The sequence below is a fragment of the Sarcophilus harrisii genome, chromosome 4, assembly GCF_902635505.1.
Source record: "Sarcophilus harrisii chromosome 4, mSarHar1.11, whole genome shotgun sequence".
Taxonomy (NCBI): Eukaryota; Metazoa; Chordata; class Mammalia; order Dasyuromorphia; family Dasyuridae; genus Sarcophilus; species Sarcophilus harrisii.
In genome coordinates, this window is record NC_045429.1 from 423,241,636 (window position 1) to 423,268,417 (window position 26,782).

General features: G+C 36.1%; 1 protein-coding gene across 1 annotated transcript in view; it reads left to right on the forward strand.

The window, feature by feature from the left end:
* Positions 1-26,782, forward strand: part of NBPF7 (NBPF member 7) — a 226,138-nt gene that overhangs the window by 3,703 nt on the left and 195,653 nt on the right. The window contains exons 2-3 of the mRNA XM_023503522.2: positions 21,048-21,103; positions 26,449-26,600. Coding sequence (XP_023359290.2) covers positions 21,048-21,103; positions 26,449-26,600 — 208 coding nt within the window. The remainder of the gene's footprint in view (positions 1-21,047; positions 21,104-26,448; positions 26,601-26,782) is intronic.

A 26,782-nucleotide genomic window follows, 5' to 3' on the forward strand; every position in this document is an offset into this window, starting at 1 on the left:
TGTTATCAAAACATTTTTCTGTTAAGGTTGTAGTTCCAGATTAAGAACTACTGATCTAGTCGAAATCCTTGATTTTACAGATGAAGAAATTGAGACTCAGTTTGCCTTCAGAGATTGGCTGATACTTATCACTTAATCTCAGTTAACTTCTCTTGGAATCAGTTTCTTCATCTATTAAAAAGGGAGGGGAATTGGACCAGAAAATTTCTAAAGTCCTTTTCAGCTTCAAAATAATGACTCAATATTAAGTCTAAGGTAATATAGGTAGTGAATAGTTAAGGTGGGATTTGACCCCAAGCCTGGGGAGTCCAAATCCAGGAGTTCTCTGCTTTCTTTTCTCCTCACTGTTAGCCCAGTCTTCAGTGAGAGAAAAAGTACACTTACTATACTTAGATTACATTCCACAGATATCCATTGGGAGTATATTTGTCTTTAACCTCTCCTAAATTAAACTGCTCACTTAAGAGAATCAGGGAGTTGCATTTTTCACTGGCTTCTCTTGTTTACAATGCTGTAGTTAGAACTCAGTTATTAATACAGGGTGGGTGGTAGGTATCTGTAAATAGGGACAGTAAATGAAGAAGTAAACAATTTATTCAGGTTTATTATAGAACTGGAAGGGACTTTTGAGGCCATCCAGAATAGCTTTCTCATTTTACAAATGAAAAAATAGAGGTCCTCCTTGGAGTTAATGACATTCAAGGTTACATGAATTTTTATTTTGTAAATGTCAAAAGTGGGATTTGAACCTAAGTCCTCTGGTTTCAAAGCCATCATTCTTTATGTCTTTCTTTTTTTTCCCCTGAGGCAATTTGGGTTAAATGACTTGCCCAGGGTCACACAGTTAGGAAGTATTAAGTGTTTGAGACCAGATTTGAACTCAGGTTCTCCTGACTTCAAGGCTGGTGCTCTATCCACTGCACGACCTACCTGCCCCAGAGCCAGCATTCTTTACCCTGCACCATGGTACCCTGGAATTGGCCATACTTTTGCTGATGATACTTTTCCTAAGGCTGTAATATACATGGGTACTAACATTTTTATTTTTCGATTTCTACAAAAAGTAACTTCATAAGCTTCAGCGGATGGATGAATTTAACAGTACTCTTAGGAGCTATTAAGCGGGTGTCCTGAAGTTGGACCTATAATTGTGGTCTATTATATGTAAATGACTCTTTAGCTTCTCTCAAACACATATTTTAGTAAAATATGTATGAATTACTATAATGGCTTTTGCAGCATCCAATTCAATTCTATAAACAGTTATTAAGAGCCTACCAGAGTATGGCAGGCACTGTGTTGGGCACCAGGGATACAAAAAGAGACAAAAGACAATCCCTGTCTTCATGGAGCTTGCAGTCTAATGGGGGAGGGAGAAAACATGCAAACAAATATTTACAAACAAGCTGCAGACAGGATAAATAAGAAATAATTAATGGAGGGATTGGGCAAAGCTTCCTGTAGGAGGTGGGATTTTAATTGGGCCGTAAAGGAAGCCAGGAAAGTCAGTGGTTGGAATGGAAGAGGGAGAGTGTTTCAGGAAGTTCAATTTTGAACAGATTCTCTCCTTAGAAAAGAATATTCTCCATTTGCTTTTGCTTTTTCTTTTCCATAGTTTTAAGCTTCTTTTTGTATCTAAGGGATAAACCATCCTTTTCCATGTTCTCTGAAATTCTAAGATCCTGAAGGTTTCCTGTATTCCTAGTCTTCACTTCACTGACTCTTTTTCATGTATCAGGACAATCTGGACTTCTGTTATGGAGTGACCAGGCAATGTAGGGGGTAGAGCTCTAGACCTAGAAACAGTAAGACTCATTTTACTGAGTTCAAATTTGGTTTCGGATGACATTTCCTAACTGTGTGACTCTGGGCAAGTCACTTCACTCTGTTTGCCTCAGTTTTCTTATCTGTAAAATGAGCTGGAGAAGAAAATGGCAAACCACTTCAGTGTCTTTGCCAAGAAAACCACAAATGGAATCATGAAGAGTCAGGCACGACTGAACAACAATTAAACAACAAAGGATTTTTGTTTCTCCTTCCTTCAGCTGAGGCTGGTCCAGAATGGGAGTGCAGGGAAGGATAGTAGGAAGAGCTGTTTTCATCACTGGTGTGAGTGGCCACCTTCCTTCTATACAGTACAGTTTTCTGGAGTGGATGAATGAGTGAATTTCCAGATGTTCACACATAAAATTGCAAGGAATAGTTTCTCTTCAGGAACCTCTTGAAGTGAGAGTAAGTGGTTAGCACAAGATCATGCCTGTGATTAAGAATAGAGCTGACATTCAGATTCAGGTCCTGGGACACTTACATACGGACATAGTATTTTCTCTTTCCGCTCCAAATCCAGACTTCTCTTTTTGGTTTTCGTTCTTCATCTAATTCTTTTAAAAAAATTTTCACGTTAAAACTAATTAGGAGATAAAACAAATATCTCCATAACATAAAAGAACAGAAAAACAAAGATGACTGCTCATGAAACTTGCCATTCCTTCTAAATATGTAATAAATTTATCATGTAGTTTTCCTTTCCTTTTTTCTCTCCTTCTAATCAGATGTTTTTACCATTATACACACACACACACACACACACAAAATCATTGCATACTTCTGTTTTTCAGTTCTTTCTCTAGATTCAGATTGCATCTTCCTTCATGTCCTTTATAGTTACTTTGAGTAATTATCATAGTCAAAAGGTTCTTAGAAATTTTTTCAGCCCCATTTTCCACCCCTGATCCTGAATCTTGTGGGGTCTCTATATGTCCTGGTTATGTTCATAGGGTCTGAGATACAGAACTTGGGGGGATCTTAGGGGCTATCTAATTTAATCCCCCATTTTACACTTAAGGACTGGCACCTGAAAAAAGGTTGAAAAATTTGACCAAGGTTCCATAATGTTAGTAGGAAACCAAATCTTCTAACTCCAGAAGTAGAACTCTTTTCTCTGGTTTATATTCTTGTTTTGCTGCATTCTCTGTTACACTGTCTGCTCCATCTCTCTCTTTGTCTGTCTTTTTCTGTGTCTTTGTCTCTATCTTTCTCTGTTTGTCTGTCTCTGTCTCTTTCTGTGTGTGTTTCTCTCCTTTTCTTTCTCTCTTATTTTCTCGTGTTCTTTTTCTCTTTTATTCTCATTCTCTTCCTTTCTCACTCTTTTGCTCTCTCATGCTCCTTTTCTTAGTTTCTTTCTTTCTCTCTGCTCTCTCTTTCTCATTCTTCCTCCCTCTCATTTTCCTGTGTCTATATGTCTGTCTCTCTCTTTCTCTCTCACATACACAGTGCCCCTAAATGAAATTTATCAATATTTTAAAAATAAAGTAAAATTTTAATCTGAATTTTTAAACACTTATAAAATGGTTTCTGATTAAAAAAAAAACTCAATATAAGTAAAGTCTGAGAAAATCCAGGTCATTAAATGTAGAAACATGAATTCAAGGTTTTATTCTGCCACTTTGGGCACTCCATTCTCTGGACCTCTATTTCCTGAAGATGCATGGTTAGAGCTAGAAGGCACCTTGAGCTCATCTATTCCAATATTTTAGGATACTAAAAGAGAATGCTAATATAAAGCAGTGGAGTGTTGAATGCTACATTAGATATGAGAGGACCTGATTTCTAATTCCAGTTCTACCACTTCAGCAAGTCATTAATTTCAATGTATCTCAATTTCCTCATTTGTCAAATGAAAGAGCTGGAGTGCATGACTTCTAAGACTTCTTCTAATCCTAAATATATGAATTTATGGCTTTTTTTGGAGTTAAGTTGACTTATTTATCACTCAGTCAGTATGTGTCTGGGACTGAATTTGAACTCATTCTCCTAATTCCAGAATTGTTGTTCATAAGTTCAAGGCAGCTAGGTGGTACAGTAAATAGAGCACTGTGACATTTTTGTAATTCTTCAAGTTCTATTTAATCCTCATTTGTTGGATGAGTGTTGAACTGAATCATTATCTGTTATATCTCACATTCTTTCTCTTATTCTCATTCTCTTGCTCTCTCATGTTCCTCTCTCTCTCTCTCTCTCTCTCTCTCTCTCTCTCTCTCTCTGTGTGTGTGTGTGTGTGTGTGTGTGTATAATATAACAGAATTGAATGAAGCTCTTTGAAATGTTTAATAATCTTCATAATAATATTAAACTTGCTTTGAATAGCACATCCAAAACTAAAATTCTGTGACTTCTATGAACTAACACTATAGTCTTAGTATTTCAAGTGGGAATACAATGTTTTAAATCATAGAAGTTATAGAACCTGAGGGTTTTATAGGGGCATTAATGGTCATCTAGTTATGACTATAATTAAATAGAATTTTTTCAGATTCGTTCTTCCTTATGTCTCCTAGTATAGAAACTCAGTGACCACTCATGAGCTTGACCTCAATGAAGATTGGATATTTTGACTAATTCTGCTACAGATCTGGGCTGGTTCACCCCTCATTAGGCAGCCCAGTGGTTCCTGTGCTCCAAGGGATGACCAAATTAGTGCCAGATTTAGTATGGATTCCCAATTGTCTTTAACTCTCTTGTAGCTTAAATCTCTCAAACTCAAGTGTTCTATCATCCTGTGTCTCCTAGAGAACTACAGGCAATGTGTCATCTTTGCCATAATATCCATGACAAATAAGTAGCCTGTCTCTGCCTGAAGATCTGTGGTGATCGTGAATTTACAATCTGCAAGGTCTTTCATTCCACTTTCAAACAACTCTCATTATTAGGAAGTTAATGATGTGGAGTTAAAATTTAGGTCTTAGCAACTCCTGTGCAGCTAGATGGCACAGTGGAATAATATTCCAGATGTGATTTGAACAGAGCATGTTTTGAATAAATTATCTGTATTCATTTGGCTAAGATTGCAGTAGAATTCTTTTTGGCTGTCATGTCTGTTGTTTCAAATTGATCTTGTGCTTCACTAAGACCTTCAGATTGCATGAATGGAAAAAAAAATAGAGCCAAACCTGGCATCTTATACAAATTCATAAGGTTTTTGTGAGGATCAAATGAGATAATGTATGTAAAGTGCTCAATGCCTGGCACTTAATAAATGCTTCTTCTCTTCCTTCTTCCCCTTTATACAATTGGTTTTTTAAACTCAAATATATATATATATATATATATATATATATGTGTGTGTGTGTGTGTGTGTGTGTGTGTGTGTGTGTATATTGATTCTTATTAATATTCTTATTCATTTTACCTTATTAAATTTGGCTCATCTTGCTAATCTTTTGGGAATTTTTGATTCTCCATTCACATCTAATGGATTAGGTATCCCTCCCAGCTTTGTGTTGTCTTCAATTTGCTAAGAATGCTTTTGATGACTTCATCTGAGTCACTAATGAAGCTATCAGCATGGGGGCATTGAAAGAAACCTACCCCTAGTTTGACATCCACCAATGACTTTTTGCATCATCTGATTATTTAACCAATTCTAGATTAACAGATGATATATCCTCTTTGTCATCATGGAATTTAGTTTATTAAGGGAGAAAGTGGCAAACATTACTATAATTAGTGCTATCATCTAATAAATGCATTAGAAAATTGCAAAATAAAGTGCTATATAAGAATTGAATGATCAATCAGGCAGATCAGCAAAGATTTCAAGAAGGTACCATTTGTATTAGGCTTTATATAATGAATAAAGCTTTATCAGGCAAAGAGCAAAAGGAAGGAGATTTCAGGTGGGAGGAATTATGTGATTAAAAGGTGAGGAAGGAAGAGAATGCAATCAAATTAAATTAAATTAAGCTCTGTGTGTAAGATACTAGGTGCTTGGGGAATAAATAGAAATGAATAAGAGTCCCTGCTGGGGAACTGTAATCTACTGGGGAGTGGAGTGACAAATTAGATATACCCAGTGTCAGATCCTAGAAATCTCAGCTATGTAAGAACTTTAGGGACTCAGGAAAAAGGTCCATGGGGGAAGAAAGAGTATAATCCTGGGGGCATGTACTAGTAGGGTTTTACTAGTTTTTTAGGGGCATGTACTAGTAATAGTAGTACTAGTAGTAAGGAGGTTAAGTTGAAAAATATAATCATAGAATGAAAGCTACTGGATTGATTTGAAGCAATCAACTCAGGGATGAGTATAGATATATAACATTACATATGCCAAGAATAGTACTTGTCACTTTCGATCGTTTTGGTTGTATTCAATTCTTTGTGACCCCATTTAGGGTTTTCTAGGCTGAGCTATTGAAGTGTCTGCCATTTCCATCTCCAGCTCATTTTACAGATGAGGGAACTGAGGCAAACAAGGTTAAATGACTTGCCCAAGTCACACAGCTAGTAAATGTTAAAAGACCACATTTGAATTCAGGAAAATGAATTTTTCTGATTTTAGATCTAGCACTCTATTGGCTGTGTTACCTCGCTTCCCTGCTTGACACAAAATAAGTGCTTCTTCATTCATTCAATTACATGGCACTTCATATTTCTAATTTCTCTTCAAGTGAGCCAAAGCTTTAAGAAAATGTTAACAATGAAATCTCATATGTTAGTCTAAGGGATAGATATTATTATTCCCATTTTCCAGAGAGTAAAATTGAAGCATTGAGGGAATAATTGAATTTCCCAGGTTAGTCAAGAAGTCAGAAGTCATGATAGTTTTAAAAATCACATCTTAGAAAGGCAGTAGCATAAATTCAATTTAGCACTCTTCTATCAAATCTATATCAAAACCCTACTAGTACATGACCATGGGCAAAAAACACTTAATCTCACAACCTCCATACCTTTATATGTAAAAATGGATATGATTCCTGTAATACCTCCCAAGGTTAATATGTAGTTGAAATAAGATAAGAGGTTTTGCTTTGCAAACTTTAAAAACACTAAATAAAATATCACTTATTATCTTCTGAGATAAGGAAAGGACTAGTAAACCTTAAAATATTATAGAGATGAGAGATGTTATTATTAAATGGAAGTTATCTCATTAATTAGCATTTACATAGAGCTTTAACATTAGCAAAGCAATTTACATAATTATCCTATTTGTTCCTCACAGGAATGATGTCAAGTGAGCAGATACTTGATGCACCTCTCTTTCAAAACTAGAGGGACTATTTCAGGGAACAGTTTTATTTGTGGAAGGAGGGGGAGCACATCTGTTTTTATACATAGTTCATGAGCTCCTAGGAAGCTTAATCACTTGGAGTCATGGGTACCTGGATTGAAATTGTTTCCCCTGTGATCCCAGGCAAATCAATCTCTCTGGATGCCAGTTTTTTTCATATATAAAATATGGTTGGAAAAATCCAATCAAATAATATAATAATTGTAAAGTGCTTTGTGAAGATCCAGTCAAATAATATGATAATTGTAAAAGTGCTTTGTAATCTTGAACTGTTTTTATGATCATCATCATCACCACCATCACTATCACTATCACTATCACTTTCTTGTGGGGAAAACAGCTTGCCTACAGTCTCCTTCCCTTGGGGGAACTATTCCCTCTCCACTTTTTTTAGTCCCACAGAGTCCCTGGATCTTCCTTCAACTCTTGAATACAATGTAGTAGCACTTTCAGACAAATCCTCAAAAATAGCAATTGGAAACAGTTACTCTTCCTTCTTAAAAAGATCTGATATAAGAGGTAAGAAGGTCTTCAATTATGGTTTCTCCTTCCCCTTCCAACTTTCCCCAAAGTGAATGTTGTGGGTACCCTGCACTAGTGGAGCATCCTCCCCATTCCAGCTGTTAGAGATTGCCATCCCAGAAACCTGCCTCCCAGAGTGCTCCATTTGGTCCTCGGCTTCCCAAAGAATAAAGTTGAGTGATGGGTGGAATTGCTGTCTCATTGGAGGAGAGTGCATTGTTAATGTATGACAAGTTGAGACACTTGCTCGTCAAAGCTAACGAAAGAATCTGTCCCTTCTTGGCAAATCTTGACCAATTAAGTACTGGCATTCCCAGGAGTTGTAATGATGGCTCTTTCCTCTGAAAAAAAATGGAGACTCATTTGAATATAAATTTATATTTGATTTATATGCATTTATGCAAATTTGTGTTTATGTCTAATTTATATAAAATTATAATGTCTTTATTTGTTTATAATAGTATTTTATTTTTCCAAATACATGCAAAGATAATTTTTGACATTCAACTTTATAAAACCTTATGTTCCAGATTTTTCTCTTTCTGTCTCCCTTCCCCCCAAGACAGCAAGCAATTTGATGTTATATTTATTTATCTAAAACTATGCTTACATTTATGTAAAATCCTTGATCTTTGCATCTTTTGCTTCTGCCTCAGATAATAGGATAATTGTGATCTTTGTGCCAAAAAGGGTACTTGCTGTCCCATATAATAGAAGTTACAGTTGCCATTGTGGGACACAGGGTGCTAGACCTCCTTATCTAAATTGACTATTCAGAGGCATCTTTAGAGATAAACAAAAAGCATTTATCTGGTCCTTGCAAGGAGAGGTTCAAGCATACAAGCTGAGCAGACACAGAGCTCCTCAGCTCCAGTCTCCTAACATGATATGTGATCCTGGGCCCAGAAACAGGGAATCAATTATATAGCAAGACTTGGGTTCACTGGATGGATTGAAAAGGAAGTAACCATTGACCAATGGTCAGCAATGCTGTCTACTTCCTGTGGGTCATGTAACTTCCTGAAGCTAGACCTAGGGTCTGACCTTCTCTGTCTTCCAACCCTCGAAAACACAGATCAAGTGACTTTCTGAAACTTAGGCCTAAGGTCTGACCCACTCCATCTCATAGACTTTTTGAGAAATCTTTACCTGGTCCCATTCACCATCTTTTGGTAAACTATGTAAGAAGAGAGCAAACCGAGTTATGAAGGAAGGAAAATCTCAAAAGATTCCCTATCGGTTTTTTGCCTTTTAATGAGATTTGCCTTTGTTCTTATATCTCCTGTGATAATAGAGTTAGATCTGAATGGGATTTTAGAGGTAATCTAGTCCCAAACCCCTATTTTACTGATCAGGAAACTGAAGCCCATAGGAAAATGACCTGAGATTTGAATCCAGGTTACAAATCCAGGATGCTTTCTACTATACTCCTCTACCTTCTTGCCTGTTAGCAAAGACTCAGTTGATAATCATGGAAAGGCTGATGAGACCAAGTGAATCTTTTTGGAGGCTCTTGGTATAGGCTGAGGAAGTGACTTGAATAGCTCATTTCAGGAGAGGGCCAATGCTTACCATTGCCTTTACCTACCAATCAGGGTGATCACTTGACAGCAAATATCCTGGAGAAAGACCCATCAAATCATCTTGTCAAGAAATGTCAAATTGTAGGTGAGCCTATATTTGAGGGCAGGGTTTGTTTAATTTTTGTCTCCATCACCTGGCATAGCGTCTGGCAATAAATAGCTCATTTTAAAAATGAATGAATAAAAACATTTATTAAGTGCTTTCAGTTTACTTGTCATTGTGCTAAGCAGGAGAGAAACAAAAACAAAATCAAAGATTGTTTCTACCTTTTGATTTCTAGAGACTAGGATTTAAGATTAAAATTCACCTCAGAGGCATATAACATTACTTTTGTTTTGAAACTACCAGTACCCCAAGGTCTAGGACGGCACAGAATCCTTCAGCAGCAGGTCAAATTTAGGAAAAATCCAGAGCAAGTGAGCAGATTGAACTGGAAAGTTATGAATAGAAATGGAAGCCCAGAAATTGCTCCCTCGGGGAACCTTTGCTCAAAATGTCTTTGTTTCTGAACAGGCTCCACTTGTGAAAGCCTAGAATGCAGACACTCTCCAGGTCAAACTTTCACATAACAAGAAAGTAGGCCACATTTCTCACTCTGCATCCAAGCCTTGTATATTTATGTGAGCAGAGAAAAGGGATTTTTTTTTTTTGGTATAGCAAAAGAGAACTTTTTCATTTCTGCTGATATACACACCAGATCTTGATCCTTGGCTGATAAGCTCCTAAAAGATAATGCTTAGGATTTATATATATATATATATATGTATATATATATATATGTATACATACATACATATATGTCCAAGGTATCCCAAAAGTCTTAGTGCCATCTTAAGCTAATAAAGCTTACTTAGAATTTCTGGATCTTCATAATAAAGTGGGGAAACATTTAAGAAGACAGTCAAACTGCTTTAAGTTTATTATGTGTTGAATGTCCAGAGACACAAACACTCAAGGGTGGGCATTTGGTAAATATTAAGCCAAGCACTTTGATTGTCTTCCTAAATAGTTAGCTTTATCCTTATCGATCATGTGGAACGATTTAGAGGATTTTCAAAGTCCTACAGTGGCTACTTCCCTTTATTTGGGGGCTTAGGAGATGTAATATAGCTCAATATTTGTCTCCCTAAACTTCCTTTTAAGATTTATTTAATATAAATTTTTTTATATTCCAAAATATCTAATTGAGGCAGCCAGGTGATACAGTGGAGAAAATGATCTGTATTAGCTCAAACTAGCTGTATGACTGTATGACTTTGGGAAAGTCACTTAACTTCTGTCTGCCTCAGTTTCCTCATCTGTAAAATGGGGATGATAAAAATAATAATATCTATCTCACAGAGATGTTTGAGATCAAATGAGATAATATTTGTAAAGTGTTTAGTACAGTGCCAATCACATAGTAGACATTATATAAATATTAGCTATGATTATTATCAATCAGTAAACATTTATTAAGTGCCTACTAAGTACCAGTAACTGCTAAGCTTTCAAGTCTAATTGTGGAGACAATGTACAAACAAATATTTACGAATCAAACTGTATACAGGATGAATAAAAAATAATTACAAAAGCAATGGTCCTAGGATTAAGAGAAAATGGGGAAGCCTTTTGGTAGAAGCAAGGATATAGTTGGGTCTTAAAAGCCAGGGAGGTCAATAGTTGGAATAGAGGAAGATTTCTGGCATGGGGAACAGCTAGAAAAATACAGGGAAAGGAGAGATAGAATATCTTGTGTGTAAAACAGCCAAATTTCAGAATTATTAATATTTTTTCTGAGGCAGTTGGGGTCAAGTGACTTGCTCAGGGTCACACAGCTAGGAAGTGTTAAGTGTCTGAGGTCAGATTTGAACTCATGTCCTCCTGACTTCAGGGCTTAATAATATTTATATTATGCAAATAATATAAATATTATTTATAAATAATTAATTTATTAAAAATAAATTTTAAAAAATTATTTTGTTAAGTATTGTGAAAATTTTTAATATCCATTTTTTAAAAATTATGTTTCATATTTTCTCCTTCCCTCCTTCTCTTCCCTCCTTCTTGAAAAGGCAAGCAATTTGATAAAGATTACACATGATTCTGAAACCAAATGAGAACGCACTTAAGTTATTTTTCCTTTGAGAACTACAATGAGGTCATGGACCCCTGAGTTTTCAAAGTAGCCTCTCATACATAATTGACTGTAACAAAGACCTTCAGTGGATTGAAAGGTATAACCCCTTAGAGCCTTTGTTTGTCAATAGCAGAAGTATCAGGACAATAGTAAAAATATCAAGGCAGATTAGTCTTGTTCTCTGCCCTGCTCAGATTAAATATGAAAAATTGTTTTCAGCTGCATTGTAAAAGGGACAGTGACAAGACTGAGGAGGCATTATTAAAAGGCAGTTTTGGGAGGAAATGGGGTTTTGTTAGGCTTAAAGTTTAATATGAATTGACAATGTAATATAGTAGACCAAAAAAATCAACATTTTTAAAGTGATTATTATGTGCCAGGCACTGTACTAAGTTCTGAGAATGCAAATATAAGGAAAAACGAGATAGCCCCTGATTTCAAGGAGCTCATTCTATAATAGCAGAAATAGTATTGCAAAAAAAAAAAAAAAGTTTGAGATATATAAAATATAAATTGAAAGTGAACTCAGAGGGAAAGCCCTAGGAGCTGGGTTGGGGGAAGATGTGGAAAGGCTTACAGAAAGTAGGGCTTTAATCTGAGTCTTGAAGGGAGGCAGAGGTGAGAAGGAAGCATATTCACAGAAAGTGAAAAAACCCATTTGGGATATGGGTTGTTATGTGCAAAAAAGGTCAAGAATGTCGTTGTTGCTGGATTGTAGAGTATGTGAAGAGGTCAAATGTCAGAAGATTGAAAAAGCTAAAGGGGGCTAGCTTGTGAAAGGCTTTAAATGACAGACAGAAGATTATATATTAGATCCTGGATGAAATGGAGAGCTGCTGAAATTGGAATAGTGGGAAGCAGATGGTGACATGATCAAATTTGTGTTTTTAGATTACCTTGGCAGTTAAGTACAGGATAGATTCAAAAGACCAGCAGACTAATCAGAAGCAGACTAACCTACAAATATAGGTGTGCGGTGATCATAGTGGGTCTCACATGAGAAGAAAGAAAGGGATGTGAGACATGTTGGAAAGGCAGAAATGTCAAGATTTGGCAACAGATTGGATATATGGAGTGAGCATGAGTGAGAAGTTGAGAATGATACTTAGATTCTGAGCCATGGTAACTGGGAAATGGTCACTTTTACAGGAATGGGGAAGTTGGGAAGAGAGGAGGGTTTGGGGGAAAAGATAATGAATTCAGTTTGGCTCATGGGGCCTCGGGGCCATCCAATTCAAAATATCTTTCTAGGTGGTGACATGAGATTGGAGATCAGGAGAAAAGTTAGATCTATAGGTACAGAGCTCTGGGAATCGTTTATATAGAAATGATCATTGGATCTAAGGGAGTGATGAGATCACTAGGGAAGATAGTACAGAAAAAGAAAGAAGAGCCTAGGACAGAGACTTGGGGATCACCCATGAATAGCAAGCATAACCTTGGACCTACAGGTCCAACAAAGAAGTCCGAGGAGTGGTCATATGGGTAGGAAGAGAACAATGGGGAATGGTGTCACAAAAACCAAAGTACCAATGAGAAAAAGGTGATTGATGGTGTCAGAGGTTGCAGAGAGGTCAAAAAGGTTGAGGATTGAGAAAGGGTTCTTAGGTTTAACAATTAAGAGATTACTGGTAACTTTGGAGAGAGCAATTTCAATCATAGTATGAGATGAGACATTAGATTGCAGAGGGTTTAGACCTGAGTGAGAAGAAAGAAAAGGGGAATATTGATTATAGTTGACTGTCTCGAGTTTTTCCATGAAGGGGAGGAGAAATAGAACAAGATAGCTAGTGAAGGTGATTGGATCAAAAAAATGATGGAGATCTTATAGTTATGATCAAGTATTTGAAGGTCTGTTTTGTACAGAAAGGGCTTAAGAGCCCAGAGATCAGAACAAGGAACAATAATGGGTGGAAACTGCAAAAGCAAATTGAGAGATGGAGTAAGGGGGAAAAAAAAACTTTCTTTGAATTAGAACTTTCCAAGAGTAGAATAGGCTACTTCAGTAGGGAATGGGTTCACATACTGGAGTTCTGCAAGCAAAGACTAGATGACTATTTGTTAGATATATTAGAGAATGACTTCTTTCCAGTCATAGGTTGGAGTAATTGACCACTAAGTTTCCTTCCAACCCTAATTCAATTATTCCTACTTTTAGAATTATCTAAAGGAGGATGATTATATTAAAGAGATTCAAAGCCATGTTATATGAGACTATGTTGATGAAGGACAAGACTTACAAACTGGTAGAATATTACCAAACTTGAGAAAAAAACGACTAAAATCAAAATATTATCTAGAAAGTCATGACTTAGTTGTATAATGTCTAGAACACAAGTGTTAAAAATGTAGTCTGTAGGAGCACAATACTCTAAAATAAAACTTAACAGGAAAATATTTAACAAAATAAATAAATATACAATAGAACAGAGATAATGTTAATATGTGATTTTCTAAGTCAGTATGCAGAATAATTATGTAACATATAGTGGCCCCATTTCTATTTGAGATTGACGTGACTATTCTTGAAAACCTTTAGAAAAACTGGGATCGAGGTCCCTTAGGTTCTCACAGACCTCTTTCAAGTGGACTTGCATGTAATTTGTTCCTAATTTTCTTGGCTATGTTAATAGCTTTTAAAAAGCACATTGCTGAAGAATGAGCTTACAAGGAATCATGCCAACAAGGAATAATGCCATGATACCAGTCTTTAAATATCTGAAGTCTGTCATATGGGAGAGAGATTAGATTTATTCCTCACTGTTCCAGAGGGCAAAAGTTGGACCAAAGGGAGGTATGTTAGTATATATAAGGAAGAACATAAAACTTAGAAAGTCCATTTCAAACTTAGTAATTATTAGAGCTTTCCAAAAATAGTATGAGATGCCTTTTCAGATGGTGAGTTCTTTGTCAGTGGTTATGTTTGAGGAGATGCTGAAGAATATAGGAGATGGTGTAGAGCAAGGTTTTATAACCTGAGGTCCGCAGACTCCTTGGATAGATTTTAGAGGATCTGTGAACTTGGATAGGAAAAATTACCACATTGATTGACTTTTCCTTTCACTGGTATACTTAGTCCATTTTAGAGGTATTAATTGGCCTGATTTCAATATTGTCAGGCTGAGGAAGCATTCTGGGAAGGTGGTAGAATGATTTTACACATACATGCATACATACACATATATTATAAATATATGTAAATGTATTTATACACATATTATATTTACATATTTGTTTCCAAACCCTAGGGCAGGGCAGGGGGAAGGAAAAAAAGAAATTTATATAATAACTTTATCATAACATTAAAAAGAATAGTAAGTTGTACATAATAGATTTGCAGTTTTGTGTGCAATTATCTTTTTTTTAAATTATGCTGTTATATAAATACTTATTTTATTCCATAAATTAACAAGAAAATAGATAAAAATAAAAACTAAGCCCAGGCTGAGTATTTTATTCTAGAGACAATAAGGAGTGATGGGGTCAGTCCTGGAGTGAACAGATGATCTAGAGGAAAGAAAAGAGCTTGAATATTGACAAAGGCTGTTGCAGTTGTCCAGATTAGAAGAGATGAGGTCCTGAACCAGGGTGGCCATCTCACCTTGTGAAAGGAGAGGACAGTATAGAATCAAGATGGGCTATTGAGGTAGAACTGACAAGACTTTGGCATGTGGTGAGTACTTAAAGGTGGAGAGGAAAGAGTGGAGCACTTCTCCAGAAGTTTTAAACCTAGGGCACTAGAAAGATGTAGCATCCTCTTTTTAGTGAACTTTATTTTAACATTCACATATAAATATAAATATATATATTGAGTTGCAAATTCTCTCCCTCCTGCCCTTTGAAAAGGCAATGTGTTATCAATTATACATGTGAAGTCATAAGCAACATTTCCATATTAGCATGTTACCAAAAAATAAAAATAAAAAAAGGCAAGAAAATTTAAGTGAACATCCAGAGAAAGAACTATGGAACCTGAATGCAGACCAAAGCATACTATTTTCACTTTTTAAAGTTATTTTGTGTGTTTTTTATTTTGATCTAATTTTTTATAACATGATTAATATGAAAATATGTTTTATATAATTGAATATATTTAAGCTATATAAAATTGCTTACCACCTTAGGGAGGAAGACGGGAAAAAAACTGGAACTCAAACCTTAAAAAAAATGAATGTTAAAATTTGTCTTTATATATAATTGGGAAAAAATAAAATACTATTCTAAAAAAAGGAAAAATGAAGTGGAAAAAAAGCAGAACTAATATTCTCTTAGTTTTATTTATTTATTGTTTAACCGCCCTTTTAACCTACAAGAATCCTTTGGCCTTTAACTTATATGCATATATACCTCAAGGCCCTGGATACTTGCAGGATGGCCCTAGAAATATACAAATGCCATTCATGTAGGTGCCTCTGTGTAATATGGAAATTAATGGGGTAGGAGTTAGGGCAGGAGTTAGGTCTACAAACAAACCTGATTGAGTTTACCTAGTGTCCCCTTTATCTCCTCATACGTGACATTCCCCTATTGCATCCCCTGCTGGAATTTTTTCTCATTACACCTAGGAGGCAAACAACCACAAAATCTACCTTTCTTGAAAGTGCAATTTTGGGGTGCCATAGATTTTTTTGCTTCTCTTCAGTTGACAGTGATTTCTTCCTATACCCCCATTTCTTTGTTCTGTGTGTTTTTTATATAGAATACATGCTGTTGTGATATGGTAGAGAGCTGGCCTTGGTACTAGGAAGATCTGGGTTCAAGTCTTGCTATTGCCACATTTTGACTATGTGGCTTCTTTTTACTATTTTTTATTGGACTTTTTTTTTTTACTGCCTTATTAACTCTCTTATACTATAAGTTTCAACGATAGAAACCTGTACTGGTGGAGATCAGCTGGTTGTTTACTATAATACTAATGAAATTATAGGTGCAGATTCTCTCCCTATTTTGTAAATCTCTACTTATATAATTATGCTCCAATAGTATATCAATTCTCTGAGGACTGAGAGTGTTTTATTTGTCTTTGTTTTCCTCTGTACATACCTACCACAATATGGGTACTTAATTTTTTAATTTAGAATTTATGTTCCTGTCCATATTCTCTCTCTTATCCTCTTCCTTTCTCACTCTATTGAGAATACACACACACACACACACACACACACACACACACAGAGAGAGAGAGAGAGAGAGAGAGAGAGAGAGAGAGAGAGAGAGAGAGATGCTACAAACATTTAATTAAAGCAAAACCAGTTCCCCCAATGTTCATTCTATATTTTTAAAAATCTTCAGTCTACTCCCTGAGTCCATCACTTCTCTTTTTGTAGTAGGGTAGCATGTTTCATCATAAGTCCTCTAGAACTTGGTCATTGTGTTGTTTAGAATTTTTTTGTTTGTTTGTTTAATTTAAAAGTAGGTGCTTAACTAAATGCCTATCCAATTAAATTGACTATGGTCTGTTTCTATCTTTCCTCCAATTTCCTTTCACATTTTAAATCAGCAGAAAATTTAGCAGATCTTGTTTCCTTAGATACATACCCCTTATTTTTCCCACTTTAAATCTAGGTCCCTTGGGGAGCATTAAATTCTTTATCAAACTTGCTGAGCAGCTGAGATAGCCCTCCCTACTCTTTGGGAAAAAGGAAGAAGGAAACCTGAGCCATTAAAAGCGCTAAAGTGATTCCCCATCCTTTCCCTTGAGGAACCAGTAGTATCTCTGTTAACTTTTTACATCCATCTGAATTGACCTTTTTGCCCTACCATTTATTGATTGACTGGGTATGGAGTAAGTTGGGATAGGGAGAGAAGCAGAGAGGCAACCAATAGGGCTACTTTCTAACCACATTAACCATATGTTCCCATTCAGTCATAGTTTGTACAGATTCACTTAATCTATAATGTATAATATAAGATGCAGTGAATGAGGTCATGTCTGGAGAGCATGAAAGCTACTGAACTCCTTGGAGAAGTCTAATGGCTGGTTTGGTTAAATGTCCATTATATTATGGAGTTGTAAAGTTTTAGAGCTAGAAGTACCCATAAACCATCTCTATTACATCATTTTACAGAGAAGGAAACTGAGACCTAGAGAGTTGAAGAAAATAGTCCAAAGCCCTAGAGTTATTTTAAAGGCTCTTTTTCTCCCTTATTCTCAATTTATAATGCTCCTAATATTCATTGAAGTAGGCATATGTGATCCCTTCTTTTTAGTGATTTCCTGGAAACTGTGTCTTAAAAACTGATTGTAGTGAAGTGATATCCTGACTTTTTAGTAGTATTGTTAGTAGAATGAATGGGAGTGATGACGGTGAAAGAGAAAGAGGTAAAACCTAAAAGTGGGGAAAAGATGATGTTACCCAAAATTTATATAAAACAATTCTATAGATTCCCTGTCATCAAGTTTATTTGTATTATTTTATTTAATCTAAAATGTTTATTTAAAATGTTTTTACAAATGCCAAATAAGATGAACATTTACTATATAGAGTGGATCATGAAACTATGAATCTCTATTATGTATAGCTTGTTTTAAGCATATAATAGATTCAACATCCAACCTTCAAAGTTGCCTTCCTTGTCTGTACTTCCTGTTTTTTTGCTGTATACATTTAAAAAATACTTGAATCTCCTTTTTTCCTTCCTTTTTTGGGGAGAGGGAGGGAGAAGGAGGCAGTGCCTTTTTTTTTTTTTTACTAGAACCCAAATTATCTCCCTTTCCATTAATCCCATTTGTCAAACCAGTCAATTAATAACAACAAATTTTTTTTTGATGACTAAGATTTTATTTTATTTTATTTTATTTTTGTTTGTTTGTTTGTTTTTTTTATTTAATAGCCTTTTATTTACAGGATATAAACATGGGTAACTTTACAGCATTAACAATTGCCAAACCTCTTGTTCCAATTTTTCACCTCTTACCCCCCCCCCTCCCCTAGATGGCAGGATGACCAGTAGATGTTAAATATATTAAAATATAAATTAGATACACAATAAGTATACATGACCAAAACGTTATTTTGCTGTACAAAAAGAATCAGACTCTGAAATATTGTACAATTAGCTTGTGAAGGAAATCAAAAGTGCAGGTGTGCATAAATATAGGGATTGGGAATTCAATGTAATGGTTTTTAGTCATCTCCCAGAGTTCTTTCTCTGGGCGTAGCTGGTTCAGTTCATTACTGCTCCATTGGAAATGATTTGGTTGATCTCGTTGCTGAGGATGGCCTGGTCCATCAGAACTGGTCATCATATAGTATTGTTGTTGAAGTATATAATGATCTCCTGGTCCTGCTCATTTCACTCAGCATCAGTTCGTGTAAATCTCTCCAGGCCTCTCTGAAATCATCCTGTTGGTCATTTCTTACAGAACAGTAATATTCCATAATATTCATATACCATAATTTATTCAGCCATTCTCCAACTGATGGACATCCATTCAGTTTCCAGTTTTTAGCCACTACAAAAAGGGCTGCCACAAACATTCGTGCACATACAGGTCCCTTTCCCTTCTTTATAATCTCTTTGGGATATAATCCCAGTAGTAACACTGCTGGATCAAAGGGTATTCACAGTTTGATAACTTTTTGAGCATAGTTCCAAACTACTCTCCAAAATGGTTGGATTCGTTCACAACTCCACCAACAATGCATCAATGTCCCAGTTTTCCCGCATCCCCTCCAACAATCATCATTATTTTTTCCTGTCATCTTAGCCAATCTGACAGGTGTGTAGTGGTATCTTAGAGTTGTCTTAATTTGCATTTCTCTGATTAATAATGACTTGGAGCATCTTTTCATATGACTAGAAATAGTTTCAATTTCTTCATCTGAGAATTGTCTGTTCATATCCTTTGACCATTTTTCAATTGGAGAATGGCTTGATTTTTTATAAATTAGAGTTAATTCTCTATATATTTTGGAAATGAGGCCTTTATCAGAACCTTTGACTGTAAAAATATTTTCCCAGTTTATTGCTTCCCTTCTAATCTTGTCTGCATTAGTTTTGTTTGTACAAAAACTTTTCAGTTTGGTATAATCGAAATTTTCTATTTTGTGATCAGTAATGATCTCTAGTTCTGCTTTGGTCATAAAGACCTTCCCCTTCCACAGGTCTGAGAGGTAAACTATCCTATGTTCCTCTAATTTATTAATAATTTCATTCTTTATGCCTAGGTCATGAACCCATTTTGACCTTATCTTGGTGTACGGCGTTAAGTATGGATCAATGCCTAGTTTCTGCCATATTAGTTTCCAATTTTCCCAGCAATTTTTATCAAACAGTAAGTTCTTATCCCAAAAGCTGGGATCTTTGGGTTTGTCAAAGACTAGGTTGCTATATTTGTTGACTGTTTTATCCCTTGAACCTAATCTATTCCACTGATCAACTAATCTATTCCTTAGCCAATACCAAATAGTTTTGGTAACTGCTGCTCTATAATATAATTTTAGATCTGGTACAGCTAAGCCACCTTCATTTGATTTTTTTTTCATTAATTCCCTTGAAATTCTTGACCTTTAATAACAACAAATTTTAAGGAAAATGACTAGGAGGTCAATAAGGGAGAAGAAGGGGCAGCAGAAGGTCTAGATGTTCCCCAAACTGGATAAGCTGTGACATGCTTTCAGGTCCATTGTTCTTACTAGGTCCCTGGACTAGTAATCTTTGTTGGGGAGAAATAGTGTTTTTATACTGAAGTCTCTCATCTGGCTTCCCAAATTCAGCATGATACCAAGGCTGATTATGAATATGGACTGGATAGTAGTATATATGTGTCTCTGAAGTGTATGTGTGTGTGCGTGTGTGTGTGTACCATAAAAGTTTGTCAACAGTAGAAGTAACAATTTTCTGAAGTATTGGTTCTATGGAGATTGGCAAAGATAATAGATGGGAATAATATTGGAGGGGTGTGGGAAGATGGGCACATCAATACCCCAAGGTGAGAACTGTCCTGCTATTTTGTAAAATACTTTGGAAATACTCTACAATAGTGAATAGACTCTTTGACCCATCTCCAACAGTTGTGAACAAATATACTTCAAAGAGTCCACACAGAGAGAAAGGTACCACAAAAACTGATATTATTTATTTATTTAAAAATTGAATGGAAAATAGAAAAAGAAAAAATATTATCATGTGCACAATGAAACATGGGAGGATTTTAGCAGCATAAAAAAAAAAGAAAATAAGAAGGTTCAGAGAAATCTTGGGAAGCTAGCATAAAGTGATATAAAACCAAGAGAACAATATTCACAATATCTTCAAAAATGTCAGGGAAGGACAGCTAGGTGGCACAGTGGATAGAGGACCAGCTCTGAAGTCAGGAAGACCTGAGTTCAAATTTGACCTCAGACACTTAACACTTCCTAACTATGTGACTCTGGGAAAGTCATTAACCCTAATTGTCTCAGAAAAAAAAAAAAAAAAAAAAGTCAGGAAAAACAATGCCAGAAAATATCCAAACTTGGATCAATACAATAACGATTTTGACTCCAAAAAATTACATATACCTCCATCCTTTTGGTAAGAGAGGTGGTAGATTACAAATAGAGAATTAAGCAAATGTTCTCAGATGTAGTAAACATGTTATTTATTTTGCTTAACTATGAGACAGGATTATATTATAAGGCAGGATTCTAATGGGGAGGATATTAATGTCAACAATGTTAAAAGCATCAATAAAACCTTTAATAAAAGAAAGACAGTGCTTTGTGGAATGTAGATGAATACTTAACCATTCTTTTCTCCCCACAGGGATTATTTTTTGGAGGATGATGGAGAAATGGTGCCCAAATCAAGTCATGTAGCAGGTAAGAACGATATAAGCACTTATTTCTCAGTTCCTCTTTACCCTGTTTCCCATACTTTTGGCATCAACAGCAGCAGTTTTATTTTAGCACCTTAAGGTTTGTGGAATACTTAGAAATATCTTATCTTATCCATAAATCTTATCTTATCTATAAATAAGAAATATCTTATCTTATCCATAAACTCCAACAAAGTAGGAGTCTTATTAGTTTCTTTTTTGTTGGTGGTTGAGTGATTTCAGTCATGGCAATTCTTTATGGCCCTTTTTGAGGTTTCTTGGCAAAGATACTAGAGTGGTTTGCATTTCCTTTTCCAGCTCATTTGGCAGTTGAGATACAAAGAGCGGTTAAGTAATCTGCCCAGGATCACATGGCATCTGAGACTGGATCTACACTCAGATCTTTCTGACTCCATCCAGTTCTAGCATCTTATCCACTTAAAACAGTTGACTCATAATCTTTTCTGGGACCAAGTTTCACACATATCACTTAGGTGCTCAGGAAATGTTGGCTAAATATTAACAGATTTCATTTCTATAATGCTTTAAAGTTTACAATGTACTTTTCTCACAACTAGGAATTAGATTGGATAAATATTATTCTCACTTTTTTTAGAGGAAACATATTTCAATAAGTTAAGTTACTCATTCAGAGTCAGAGAGTGAGGAAGTAGTTAAGTCAGGAAGCAAACCTAGGCTTTCTGATCCCTAATAGACTATATGGCTGTCTCCATCAAACCATAGTGGCTCACTTTAAAATGCTTTATTGTTTTAAAATAATTTTAAAGCATTTAAAAATGGTTTTAAAACCTGAGTTGTCTCATTTGATCTTTATAATAGTTCTGTTAGGTAAATAGTACAAATATTTTTCTCATTTTATATATGAAATAAACTGAGGTATAGGACATTAGATGACTTGTCCAGAGTCCTGAAGCTGTAATGGCAGCTCTAGTTCTCTTACCCAAATCATTTGACTTCAAATTCATTGTATTTTTCATTATACTTGGGCTTTCTCCTATTTGTTGAATGAATATATGCTTCCTCCTCATTTGTGAGAAAAAATAGAGAGTTTATGAAGAATGTAACATATTATTTGTCCCATCAGCCTTTCCTTGGTGTCCAGCTTTCATCTAATTTTGATTGAATGAGGTGTAGTTTATTAGCAATTGACATTTGTGCTATATTTGCTTCTTTAAGCAATTGTGTTCATGGAAGAAGGAGGGAGGAAGGAAGGGAGAGGGGAAGGAAGGGAGAGAGAGAGAGAGAGAGAGAGAGAGAGAGAGAGAGAGAGAGAGAGAGAGAGAGAGAGAGAGAGAAGCAGAGAGAGACAGAGAGAAAGAAGGAAAGACAGAGAGAAAGGAAGAAAGAGAGACAGAGAGAGAAAAAAGAGAAAGACAGAAAGAGACAGAGAAAGAGAGAGATTTAATTAAAAAATAATTAGGGTCTTGGGGTCTACTCTTCTGGGACAACTAGGTGATGCAGTGGATGCCTGGATGGAGTCAGGAAGACTCATCTTCCAGAGTTCAAATCCAGCCTCAGACACTTCCTAGCTGCATGACCCTGGGCAAGCCATTTCAACCTGTTTACCTCAGTTTCTTCATCTGTCAAATGAGCTAGAAAAAGAAATGTCATACTACCCCAGTGTCTTTGCCAAGAAAACTCCAAATGAGGTCACAAAGAGTTCAGACATGACTAAACAACAACTGTGAGGATACTAGAGAAGTAAAGATATAGTGCTTTTAAAGTTATTGATTCATTCAGCTTTAAAAATTCGGTTTATCTTCGTCCTTTCTTAAAGCCAGAAGGTGTTACGACTTAGGGGTCCTCAAACTACGGCCCGTGGGCCAGATGTGGCAGCTAAGGACGATTATCCCCCTCACCCAGGGTTATGAAGTTTCTTTATTTAAAGGCCCACAAAACAAAGTTTTTGTTTTTACTGTAGTCCGGCCCTTCAACAGTCTGAGGGACAGTGAACTGGCCCCCTATTTAAAAAGTTTGAGGACCCCTGCTTAGATCCTTAATCCCTTTACTCTGTCTCTTTTTCTCTCAGTGAGTGCTTTGTTTCTGTTGAACCCCAGAGAATAGAGTAGACATGGCCACAATTCCTTTAGCTTCTGGCCTTCTGCATGCCTCTGGAGATCCAGGTTCTCTAAGCTTAAGTTTCAATGCAACTCTGACCAGTACAATCTCAGGAGATGTTCTATGAATATGTACTAACCTCCCTATCAGTAGAGTAGTGTGATTCCGAAAAGTAGGACCTGGCACTTTAGTGCTGAGAGGTGACTCAGTGTATAATCTATACACTTATTCTCTATAGAGATCACCATAGTATAAATTAATTTTTAAAACCCTTGAATCAAATTCTAAAAATGGATTCTGCCCATCTGCCCCGTTTCCTTTCCCCTCTTCCTCAGTTCTACCACGTTTCTCTATCCTTATCTGGGCCAGCCTCCTTGCCCAGTTCCCTCCTGCCAATGTCAGTCCTGTAACAGGTGTTGCATTGATGATGAACAGGCTTCAGGCACTTCTGTACTCCCTTTCGGGTGCTTCTTAAAAAAGCACTCTGTGCTCAAGCACATTCTTTATGGGTGTGATGTTGGCTGAGTAACTTCAGGTAAGTCGCACACTCTCCCCTTGTCCCTCTTCCTCATTTATAAAGACAAAATTATCTTTAAAGTGCCTTCCAAATCTCAAATGTTGAAGTTCAGCTGAAATGAGAAAAGTTTGATGGCCTGCAATTTAAAAGCATGTGTTTGTGTATATACTTTTTTTTCCAGTAGATTTTTCTTACTGTAGTATTTTTATTTATTTATTTATTTTTGAAGAGGCAATTGGAGTCAAGTGACTTGCCCAGGGTCACACAGCTAGGAAGTGTTAAGTGTCTGCGGTCAGATTTGAACTCAGGTCCTCCTGACTTCAGGGTTAGTTCTCTATCCACTGCACCAACTAGCTGCTCCGTTTATTTATTTTTTAATACACTTTGCTTTATGAATTATGTTAGGAGAGAAAAACCAATGCAAAAGGGAAAAATCATGGGAGAGATTTTTTAAAAATCAGAAAAAAGAAGTGAACATAGCATGTATTTATTTACATTCAGACTCTTTCTGGATGCAGATGGCATTTTCTGTCCAAAGTATATTGGGATTGTTTTGGATCACTGAACCACTGAGAAGAACCAAGTCTTTCATAGTTGATCATCTCATATTCTTGCTGTTATTGTGTACAATGTATTCCTGATTCTGCTTCTTTTACATCAGTTCATGTAAATCTTTCCAGGCCTTTCTATAATCATCTTGTTCATCATTTTTATAGAACAATAATATTCCATTACCTTCATGTACCACAGTTTGTTCAGCCATTCCCCAGATGATGGGCAAACACTCCTTTTCCAATTCTTTGCTACATTATACTTCTTTACCCTGTGCTTTCTGAATAAAATAGGAACTCCAGATCCTAGCATTCACTTTTCTCCATGATCTGGCTCCAACCCACACTCATAGCCTTATGTCACACTGCTTTTCTTGGCATATTCTGTGGACAAACCAAACTGAATTATTTTCTATCCAATTCTCATGCTATTGTCTCCCATCTTCAAGATTTGCTCATGTTGTCCCCCATTCCTGGAAGGGACTCTTTACCACTGCCACCTCTCGTTGTTTGATGAAGTCTTATCCCTTCATGTCCCACCTTAGGTTCCAGATCCTCTATCCTTTCCTCTCTCTTTTTTCATATGAAAGTGATCTCTCTCTTCTCAAATTCAGCTAAGTGGTACAATGGTTAGAACACTGAAACTGTGTTCAAATGTGCCTTTGACACTTACTAGCTCTATGACCCTGGCAGGGAAAGTACTTAACTGCTCTCAACCTCAGTTTCTTCATCTGTAAAATGAGAATATTAATAGTGTCTACCTCATAGAGCCAATGTGAAGATTCAATGAGTTAACATATATAAGATGTTTTGCAGACCTTAATATGCTACATAATTGCTAAATGTCATTGTTATTGTTATATGATCCTAGCACTTGTATCTAAGCCTTTTCTTTCTATGTATCCTCCTGTTCCCTGTATCATGGTTTTCCATGGAATTATGGAACCCCAGAATGTCACGAGTTAGAACCCTTGGCCCAATCCTTACAAACATTGAATTTCCTTTATGATGTATCTGACAAATTCAGGCTTTGTTTGAAGTCATCCAGGGAAGGAGATCTCATAGCCATTCCCTTTGGAGATAACTCTGATTGTTAAAGAGTTTTTCCTTACCTCAAATCCAAATTTCCCTTTCTGCCATTTTTATCCATTGTTGCTCATTTGGGATACACCTCTTTTCCTCATAAGCTTTTTCCATGTAAGCTGCTATGAGAGCAGGTTTGTCTCCTCCCTTGCTAATTGCATATCCCCAGCATCTAGCACAGCGCTTTGCTCAATTTTTTTGTGTGAAGTACTGTAGATGCTTAATAAATCTCCTTTTAACTGATTTTGTTCATTCATCCTTTAAATTTGATTTAATTGAGCCCTATTGTTAGTATATAAGTATATACAAGTTCCCTGGGGAACCTGACCCCAAACTAGCCACTTTTCTTTGACTAAGACAAAATGATCTAAGGATACTAATTGAAAAAAGAGGCTTATACTCCAAAGAGATCAAAGAGGGAATAGATCCTATATTTAGGAAAATATTTACAACTTGTCTTTTTTTGTGGTGGCAAAGAAAGGATTACTAAGAGAGTGTCCATCAGATGGGGAAGGACTGAACAAGTTTTAGTATATAAACAATGACATTGTAAAAATAAATTATTTTGAAATTCTTAAGAACTCTAATCAACTTTTATTAACCACGATTCCACAGGACTGATAATAAAGAATGCTACCCACTTATTGACAGTCTAAATGTGCAGAATGAGTCACACATTCTTAGACATGACCATATGGGAATTCATTTTGCTTGACTTCTTTTCTTTTTTAACCTGAGGGAGACAGGGAGAGAAAATAAATGCTCATTAATTGCAGTGTAAGTGATTAAATAAAAAACAAAACTTAATTTAAAAAACACAAAGAAAACTAGCTTTGGAGTCAAAGGATCATAGTTTAAATCTTCTTTCTGATGTTCAACTTTGACCTTAAGTAAGTCAGTAAGATCTGATTTGACCGCAGTTTATCAGAGGGGGTTGTACTTGATGCCTGATCTAGGTTTATGATCTTCTGGAGGATCATGATGATATTTTCAAAAAGAAGTAATGGAAAGCCTCTGTAGACTGAAAAAATAACTATAAGCATGCCATTAACCATGAGTCTTTTTTTTTATTTCAAGGGTTTTTTTAACCACCAGTCTTTTGCTTTGTTTTCTTGGCAGCTTTTCTCAGTGAAACTAAAGAACGGGGTCCCCCTATGCAATCACATCCCTGGAGAAGTTTTGAGAAGGGTCCCTTTGGACAGACACACTCCTTGAGAGCATTTGAGAAGGCCCCCTTGGGACAAACACAAGCCCTCAGAGACTTTGAAAAGGTAAGTAAGTGGTCTGGGGTAGCTACTGCTATTCCTAGAGAAAGAGGTGGTATGATGGGAGAGTATTATCTATAGAATAACCCCCAGATTCAAATCACATGAAGATGAATAATGTCACAGTTTAGAGATCCAATCCCCAATCTTCTGGCAAATGGTTCAAGGGCTATACAGTGGGTTCCCTA